The sequence below is a fragment of the Orycteropus afer genome, unplaced genomic scaffold (assembly GCF_000298275.1).
Source record: "Orycteropus afer afer isolate SDZICR_OR568_19922 unplaced genomic scaffold, OryAfe1.0 scaffold00208, whole genome shotgun sequence".
Taxonomy (NCBI): domain Eukaryota; kingdom Metazoa; phylum Chordata; class Mammalia; order Tubulidentata; family Orycteropodidae; genus Orycteropus; species Orycteropus afer.
In genome coordinates, this window is record NW_006921795.1 from 450,770 (window position 1) to 461,055 (window position 10,286).

The following is a 10,286-nucleotide window of genomic DNA, read 5'->3' on the forward strand; positions in this document are numbered from 1 at the left end:
GGGCCGTGCGCCGAGGGCCGGGTCACAGTGACAGCCAAGTGCTGTGCAGAATAAGCGTGTTCGTAATGAGATGTGAATGGCATTAGTGGGTCCCTCTAGAATTGGGCCTGAGCAGACACCTCTTGTAGAGAAAGTTTGGCAGCCTGTTCGTTAAGGCAAGTCACCAGGAGGACAGTGCAATCAAGAAGCCAGTTCAGGCTAGTGCCGCCCCAGGCTTTAGGCTTTTGTGACTATCCACATGAAAGATCATAAATCGTCAGAGGAACCACTTTGGAAATCTCCATACTCACTTTCCTTTAGAGAAGTTCTGGACTAGCACTGTCCAGCAGAGCTTTCTGGGATGATGGGAATGTTATACATCTGTGCAGTCCAGGAAGGTAACCCCTCACCACATGTGAGTATCGGGTGCTTGAAAATATAGACAGTAGGAAAGGGGAACTGAATTTTTTTTATTTTTTAATTTTAATTTAAATACCCACATGTGGCTCATAGCTGCCCTACTGGATAGCACTATTCCAGAATGTCTCTGTCTCCTCACATTATGAAAATCATCCTCCGAATATAATGAAAGGATAGGGAAAGGGAGACCTTGAATTTAGAAGTCAGTGTATATACTGTGCCAAAAAGAAATAGAAAAGTATTTCCTATGTTAAAATACATCATGCTCTATTGAGAGCCTGGTGGAACCCCTGAGACTATGGCCCCTAGCTGCCCTTCAGGTCTAGAACTGAACCCACTCCTGTGGCTTCCAACCAAACAAAAGATAGGCATATGAGCTGGACATTTACATTTGGTAGATACACTCCTTGAAGAGATCAATCCCATGATAGAAGGGCTGTATATGCACAGGGAGACAGCTAGGGGGCGTGGAGTGCATAGGAGGGAAGGACAAAGGGAAGAGGTAACTATGGGGAGGATGTGGGAAGAGAGCTGTTGCATTGTAGGAAATTACAGTCAATGTCATGAGACAAAGTATGAACTAATGTATGGAAAGTGAATTCTCTGTAAACTTTCACCCAAATCATAATAAAAATAAAAAAATAAAAATCATGCTCTATTGAAAGGTGACCATAAGATTCAACAGTTTCAACAGTTCAACAGCTTCTACATGTACAATTCAGTGATGCTGATTATATTCTTCGAGTTGTGCAACCATTCTCACTCTCCTTTTCTGAGTTGTTCTTCTTCCATTTACATAAACTTACTTCCCCCTAAGGTTCCAATCTCATCTGTTTAGTTGCTATTGTCAGTTTGATCCCCTCTAGATAATTCTTGAAAGAGCTCAAGGTAGACATTTTTACTGGTTAAGCCAAACAATGTTTGGTTTTAAGAAGACTGCAGAGGATATTTTTGGTTTCAGGTTTAAAGACTCAGGGCAGTAGTTTCAGGGATTCCTCCAGCGTCCATAACTCCAGAAAGTCTGGAGGCCATGAGAATTTGAAATTCTGCTTTGCAATTTCCCCCTTTTAATCAGGATTTTTCTCTAGAATCTTTAATCAAGATGTGTCGTAATGGTAGCTGGGCATCATCCAGTTCTTCTTGTCCTGTGGCAAAGAAGGCAACTGGCATGGAGGTGATTGGCCACACCTTCCATTTCCTCTTCCTATTCCTGACTCTCCTTCTTCCTCTGATGCTCCAGACAAGTAGAAACCAATTGTTATGTTGAATGGCCATTTGCAAGCTCTTAAGATTCAGGAACTATAAAACAAAGTAGGAACTAAAACAGAACCAACTTATATTGTAAAAGAGGCCATTTTGTATGTAGTTTTAAAATATAATGAGAAATGCTAGAAGTACTTTTCCTTTTCTGGAGCTGCAAATAATAATTTGATGGTGATCAATATTCCCTCTGTTCCTGAACAATTAACATGTTTTCCAAAATACTTTAAACATGTTTTTTAACTTTTGTGTCAATAATGAGCAAGAGAGAAATGAGACATCATGCTGACTTACCCAAGTGTTAATTCATAAAATCATGTGTGCAGTGCCTTCATCCACTGCCGAGTTGTTCTGACGTTATCCTGTTATTGGAAGTGCATGATTCACCTTCTGAGGAGCCAGAAGCCATACACAAAGGAGAAGATTTGCTTTCTGCCTTGTGAAAGGCTGCCCCACGCAGGGGTCCTATTAAGACAGCTGGAAAGTTGCTTCAGTGCGTTACGCTTGTAAGTTTTATTGGTGACTGGTTTTTGATTACACATTTGAATGCTGTGTGTTCCAGACTGCAGTTTTAATTAAAAGGCAATAGACATTTTTTTTTTTCCACATTGTACACATTTTGCTAGATTCTTCCACATATTAGTTCTTATTTTCTAATGCTCATGGCTTATCTTGGTTAGAGGCTCTGATGCCCCATCAGAATACCTTTCTGACCCCTCTTCCCAATATCAGTCATTTTCTTATTTTCTAAATGTGTGCACAGTTGTATCACCAGTTCCAGCTTGCAATATGTCATAGGTTGAAGAATGTTTTCTTCAGTGAAATAGGAAAGAAAGATCCAACAGTGGCTCTCCATTGTCAGTCTCAAGAGATCAGTTTATTTTTGTTTATTTAAATCCACCTTAATGATCTCTTGACATTATTCTGTACCTATTGGTTTAGCTATCTTTTTAATGATAACCAGGGTTGAATGCAATTGAAGTCTAAGACAAACTTAGATCTCAAAGTCAGAAGTTTGTTATTAATCATGACCAATATTTAATTTTCTGAGAGGATGCTAGAGAACTTATATTTTCTTCACACAAATGTAAAAGGTGTTTAACTGTTTTAAAACAAAATGAACCATGCCATTGTTATGCATGTCATTCTGCACAAGCATTTGTTTCCTTAACCAATCACTGCAGCTACGAAGAGCGAGCTCTATACCTCGAAGCAATAATTCAGAATCACCGTGAAGTAATGACATTTGAGGATTTCGCAGCCCAAGTATTTTCTCCCTCTTCCAGCTACTCCCTCAGCGGAACGGGTGAGTGTCTACATTATTCTTCTCTCACGCGCTTAAGACGCATTCGAGCAGCAGATGTACACCTGTTTTTCACAGATAAATGCTTGCAAATTTAAGAAGAACATTCTCCCTCTGAATCAACTAATGAATATCAAAAGGAACGATGACATTCATTTTAATTTGTTTTGCATCTGAGCTGTTCACTCAGTTCTTTTCTTCAGCTATCCTGTTAACCTCCAAATCTAGCAAGGTTAATGAACTTTTTCTCAGTAATGTGCTCTGGTTCATTCAGGAGTGTGAGTTTCTTGCTGAGCTGGGAATATGTTGTTTAAAAGCGATGCCCAAATCAGTGCTTCTTATCAAAAAAGAGTTCCTCACAGTCGAAGCCGTTGCTACTAATGCTAAATGGGGATTATGCTGCCAAGATACCAGGGTCAAGGATTAATGCAGGAGAAATGTAAGCACGGTGTCCCCTGGTCAGTCATTACAGCAGGGCAGCAGGCCTGCTTTCTCTCAAGTGGTCTGTGTGCATATGGACAAACTGCTGACCAGAGCAGCACCTGGTGTGGGACCAGTTTAGAAGCTGGCTTATGATCATTTAAATTTATTAGGCTGATGGAAAATTGTAGAAATTTTTATGAATGTCCTTGTTTTTAGGCTTTTACTTCCTTTTTTTATATTTCCAATGTGGCGGGGGTGGGGGGCAGTGGAGAATATTTATACTGCTATTTAATCTGATTGTATTGTTACTGTAGGTTTTTCGGTTTTTTTTTTTTTTTTTACCCAAAGAACAGAATTATTACTAAGAAATTTCTGCATGTAATTATAGATTAATTGCCTTTCAGGAAAAAAATGGGATATTTAATGCATGTTGAAATTCTCAGTGAAGGGCTTCCTTCTCCTTCCACTGGTGCTTAATAGATTTCTAACCTGTGTCGATTGTCTCCGAAAACCACTTTTCTTCTCCTATTCTGACTTGTTAACAAATATCTTACACACAAAGTGAAAAAAATTAAATTCAGTGAAATAAATCACTTACAAATAAAATCATCCATGCATCATTGTTTAACATCGCTGGATTCAATCCTTGCCTCTTCGAGCTTTGTTGGGAGATAAGAGGGAGAGGCAGGCACTCGTTCAGAGAGCCAGGAGCAGCAGGCAGAAGGCTTGGGAGATAAGCAAGCTGGCAGAGGTAAGGAGAACTACATGATTTACATAATCACGCCTCTCTTTCCTGGTGAGGCGTCAAGAAACACAGGGATGGCCTCTATTGATCTTTGTTGGACTGGAATACTAAACAACTTGAGAAAAGCTTATAACTTAAAGCTTTGATTAATGTTTCGTACACTAAAAAAGTAGAACAGCTGTGAATTGAATTCTTTTATACACTCTGCCAACATTTTAAGACAATGAAAAAATCACTTTCAAGGCAAATGAAGATTTCATACACAGTCTGGCTAGAGGTTTAAAATTGTTTCTGATTTTTAGGTGAAAGAACATGAAGGATCTGAGGCCAAGCTAATTTTTTTGAGATCCCATTGAGCTTTTTCTCATCCTTGTGAGGTATTGGGATTTGACATTCAGTGGACGGGTGTTTATTTGTTTGTTTAACTTTGAGAAAGCCTTTCATTTCTTAAATTTTTTTTAGAAAATTTAAGTAATAACTAGATGTTTACGTTCCTTAAGTCAGCTGGTACATTCTTATGGTTCTTGATCAAGATGTTACTGAAGCTTCAAGGTTATCGATGAAGTTTATTTTCTATGTGTATTTTAGGCTGTATACAACTTAATTTGATCTTTTCAGAAAGTTCATATTTATTTAAACAAATTTAGGTAACATCTTAAGTGGGACTGTATGAATAACACAAGTTTTAAGACCTCCTCCTTGGAGAGGATTGTTACCAGGCATCTTTGAGAATGTCACATTTACAAAAGTTACTTAACAGAATAAAGATTCCAACAGCATATAAATAATGGACATTGGAACTTTTACCAAAGGAACATTAAGCTAAATAAGAGATAATCAAAACAAGTGCTGGTCCTTCTTCTTTACTAATTATTAACATCACTATTACATTTCATAATGTTATAGCTTAGAATGTTAAGTGTTGAATGGGAAAAATTTTTTATACACATATCACTACTAATACACAAGTGTGATTTTAACTCTGGGCATAGTGTTCTATATTAACAATATACATATCTGCAGTAACAATGATTAAGAAGGAACTAGAAATGAACTTGATTTAGACTAAAATTTGGGGGCAGGACAATGAGGTGCCTTGGTGGTACAATGGTTAAAGTGTTCAGCTACTAAGCAAAGGTTCCACAGTTCTAACCCCCAGCAACTCCACAGGAGAAAGACGTGGTAGTCTGCTTTCATTAGGGTTACAGCCTTGAAAACACTGTGGGACGGTTCTGCTCTGTCCTATAGGGTCACTATGAGTTAGACTTGATTGTACAGCAGTGACTTTACAATAAGGGTAGAGCATTTCATCACCATATACAGGCACATTTTCAGAATCACATCCTTGTCTCATTTATGTACTGATTTTCAGGAATCTTTATCCCAGTCTGTTACTCCTTTTATAGGTGAAAACGTTTTCATTTATTTATAGTTTTTTTTGTAGTTGTTGTTTTGTTTTGTTTACTTAAGACAAGTACAATCAAACCCACATGAGCTAACTTAAACCAAGAAAGTGAGGCTAAGTCTGCTCTTCCAAGCAACAAGCCAACTGGAAAAATTGACCCTGAGCAGCTTAAACTCCCACAGTGTGCACAGGACCCAATCAGACCATCTCTGCCTATCAGTGTCATCAAAGCAGGGCCCTGGGCTCCCTGCTCACATGCATATGCACAATCTGAGGAATTAGGGGCTCCTAGATTTTCTTTGTATCCTTACAACAAGGAGCTTTATCATTCATGCAGAAAGAGAGTTAACCTTAGCACTGTATTTGCTTCACACTGTATTTGTAGCAGCAAGCCAGAATGTAGCATGCAGCCCCCATTTCTTAGAGGGAGGACCCCCGATAACAGCCTTTCAGTGCTAGCTCAAAGTAAAAGATGTGCTAACTGGGTATGGTCTGTGCCCAGACATGCCGCTGTTGGAAAGTACCCTCTGCCACAGACTCTCTACCCAAGTACTGCTGCAACCCACCCAAGTCAGCCACCCAGGGCAGGTTGGCCGAGTAACACCTTTCTCATGATATCTGCCAACCTCAGATGAATATGCAAGGACCTTTGTTGTTAGGCTAATGCATGGGGTGCTTCACTTATTAAAAAGAGCTTTAGAGAAAAAAAAAGTATTTTCACAATCAGAAAATGTTATTTCAAGATGTCATCTGCCTCATATCTATTCCATCTATTACTCATATCAGTAATTCCCAGAGCATAATAGGTATTTCAACTGCTCTTTCACCTAGCCCAGTAGTTTACCTTCCTTTATTGATTGCTTCCTTTACTGACCAGCAACATCTAAATATCTAAAAGGTAACTAGTGTTAAAATACTGGCTACGCTTTGTGTGTGTGTGTGTGTGTGTGTGTGTGTAGAGAGATGAGAGAGGAGACTAAGTTGTGTTTTCAAGCATATTACTAAGGAAAGGGGGCCATAGAGAGGGCTTTATAGGGTTAACTGGAATAGGCACCCTGGACTGCTGGGAGGGACTGATGTAATCACCACAGCTCATAGCCAAGTGCATCTGTTCACCATGAGGTCATTCTTCTGCATGCTAATGATTTGGAAAATCAAGTCTAATGTTTGACATTATCGGAAGGGATATAAATAATATAAATCTTTACTTTTCAGAAGCTGTTCTTTTAGAGAAAAAAAGAAAGAAACTTAGCTTTGACTAGAAATTTTTCTAGGCTGCTTTAAAGATTGTGTGTGAACTTTTAAAATGTTGGAGGAATCTACTTGTTTCTGTTGATAAATGAATCCCATAATTACTGTTACAGTTGCAGCTAGCACTTTGGTACTCAGTTTACTTGAGTAAGCCCAATTTAATATCTGATTTTAAGAATTTCCAAGTACCTTGATGAGAAGTTGATAAAGAAGATTTTTTTCCCCAAAAGAATGTCTAAAACCAAGTTAAATGAGTGGCATACCTAATTTTACTGTATTTGCTAAAGATGCCAACACTGTTTAGGTTCATTTCTATTTCAATACTGCTATGAAGAGCCAGCAGAGGGAGCACCGATCTTTGTTTATTTGTTAGCCCTACACAAACACAGCACTTGATTTCTCCAAGATCTGATCAGAAATGCTTCACTTGACTACTAACCAGAAGGCTGGCGGTTCAAACCCACCAACCACTCCTCGGAAGGAAGGTTGAGCAATCTACTTCCATAGTGATACTGCCTCGGAAACCCAAGGAGGCGTCGCTATGAGTCAGGGCCGACTCGATAGCACATAACAACAACTCATGGCAGGCTGAAGTGTAACAGCTCCAGGATTTAGAAACCAGTGAGAGAGAATTCCTCACTAGTCTCCTCCAGATTGTAATGTAGGTCATATATGGAGCTTAAACCAGATTCATTTCAGTCAGTTTTAGGATGCTGCTGTTGATGTTTTTTCAAAATTACGGACTTTCATCTTTCATGCTTAGAAATCATATGGATAACCTTTTGGAATGGATTATTATACTCACCTACCTAACAGAAAAAAAAAAGACTTTTATAATTTTTCTTACCAACAAAATCATCACAGAAACTCTACCAGAAGACTCTGTCTGGTCTCAGTGGATCATTCTAGTGACCAGTAAATTCCCCTTATAAAACTGCAGGCAGAAGGTAAGCATGTTGTAAAAAGAATTTTTCATTGGCTGTTTCACTGGGCCCTTAGTAATCAAGTTAATCCCAGAAGCAGCACAAGGTAAACCCCAACCCTAATCCAGAAAAAAATTTTCCCCATTCATTGAAACGGCAGTCATGTTAGATTCACCTCTCTTCTTTTAAAGTGGTCAGTTAAGCTTTTGATGGACAGTATGTCTTATGTGTGCTGCTTCTTCATAATGTTGCTGAGACCAGTATGGAACATTACTGAATGTAGAGCTAGAAGGGAATCTTAGGAAATAGCAAGTCTAGCCCCTTCACATTATTTTTGAGTAAGTAGAAGGCCAAGCTGGGAAGGGACATCCAAAGGCCTTCAGCAAGTTGGAACCAGAACCAAACCCAAACCTCCCCACCTCCTTCCTTCATATCTTTCTTCTCTTCCACAAAGTGAAATCAGTGCTTGTTCTAATTACATTAAGACTCAGGTGGTTACCAACTTCCCTTATGTGGTAAGCTGTCATCAAAAATTGGTTGATAGTTATATTGCTCATAGGGTTACTAACCAGAGAGAGTTTTTCCATCTACATAAACCAGATAGCCTCTTTTAAAGTAGTAAGAATAGGAACAAATACAGTCTGTTTTTTTTTTAGAAAGGAGCCAACTCAAGAGACCTATACCTTTGTCATTGTTATTCTTCAACAAGTCTTCATGACATAGGAATTAAGATTGGGAAAGACATTAATGTTGTCAGAAACTCATACAGCAGAAACTTAGATTACCAGAAACTTAATACACAATGTTATGGTTATTGGTGATTTCTATTAAGGTAACAGTTTATAAATTCATCCGTCATCACTCTGTTTCTGTGGTCATCTACCTAGTCATTGTTGTGGCTGCATGATCCTTTATGGAGTCCTCTCATTCCTTCCTCCAACCGACTACATTGAATAGATGTGAAAAGTGATGGCCACCAAAATATACAGTGACTTTATTTATTCCACAAAGATGCATTGGCAGCCTACCATATGCCCAGTATTCTGTCAGGCACCAAGGGATCAAACAAGACATCCCAAGGCCTGGAAGGGCTTCTGATGTTCGAGCAGCACTAGAAACACACCCAGGATCCTAGCCCAGAGCCCATGTGCCCCCACTGTACCCTGGAGTGAAGGCAGGCTGCAGTGCTTATCAGCAAACCGTTAGCCTTACATACACCCTTGCCAGAGTTTTCTCCAGTTTTTCTCAGTGAGTATGAATACAGCTCAAGCTTGCCCTCTCTTGCTCATCTTCCTCACACATGACCACTCTAATGTTTCTAAAATTCCACTCTCTTCCTGTCCTCCTTTGTGCAACACTTGTGGGGCCTCCCCAGGATCCTTCCCATTGGACAGGCCTCCTCCAGCTGCCTTCATGGCTCCTCAGACACAGGATGAGGGCATGGGAGGAGGCCAGCTCTACAGCCAGACAGCATAGATCAGCACCTGCTCTTCAAGGTAGGCCTAGTCTTCCTCAAAGGGCATGTGTGCCAAGATGAGAAACAGTGTCTGGCCTACAGGAAGCCCTCAGCAAATGTTGGCTGTGGTCACCCCTCACCTGCCCAGGTTCTTTCTCCACTGTTCCTAATACATCCCTCGTATTCTTTCAACATGTCTTCCTCTGTCCACCACATTGGACATGTACCTTCCAATACCTCATTGCTCTTCTGGAATAAAGTGGCACCCCACCAATCCTCATTTCAGAGAAGTGAACATACAAGCCAGGGTGGACAGTGACACATGGAAAATGCTACCACAGTGCCCACCCTGTGGTGACAATTCAGCTAATCAGAGCTGCTGCTGCTATAATTTTTAATTAATATTGATTAAAGGCAGCATTAAATTCCAGAACTCCACTCAGATAATCCAGAAGTTTTCCTTAACTACAGGTTCTACTACAGATCTCTATTGAAGAGCTCAGAGACACCTCACTCAGCACCTTCAGCACTCAGCTGTAGTTGAGCAGTGTTGCCACAAATCCTGCAAACCCCTGACAGGGCTGCACAGATATTTTTTCCACCCCAACAGTCCCTTCCAAACTCAGCCCTAGTCTTCCCTCCCACATCACCTGCTCAGTGCTGATCCTCTTTGCTTGGTTTTTGCTTTTGTTTTTAATTTAAGATTCATTCTTCTTAAGAATGGTTTGAAGTTTTAAAGCATGCATAATCTCATCAATAGAACCCAGTGGTGCTAACTCCAATGGCACATCACATTCACCTCAGAAGCATGGCAAAACATTATAGGGTCTCATGGAAAAAGGTTATAGGGTCTTATGGCAAAAGGTTACAGGATCTGGGGTATTGCCAGGCATGGGGAATTTTTTTCAGAACTCCTGAGGGGATTTTAATATGCCACTATGACTGAGAAGACACAATGACTGAGGGAGACAAACTTGTCTGTTGGTTTGTCCTACCATGGTGACGGGTTGATGTGAGTTTTGAGGCTGAGCCACTGGTGTTTCAAACCCAGTGGGGTGCACATGGTGCACAGGTATCAGCCCAGCTTACAGACTGAGACAGACTAGGAAGAAGGAAGAGGC

General features: G+C 40.1%; 1 protein-coding gene across 1 annotated transcript in view; it reads left to right on the plus strand.

Moving 5' to 3' along the window:
- RALGAPA2 (Ral GTPase activating protein catalytic subunit alpha 2) overlaps window positions 1–10,286 on the plus strand; it is a 479,248-nt gene that overhangs the window by 449,954 nt on the left and 19,008 nt on the right. Inside the window, 1 exon segment of the mRNA XM_042781969.1 lies at window positions 2,844–2,965. Within this exon segment, the coding sequence (XP_042637903.1) occupies window positions 2,844–2,965 (122 nt within the window).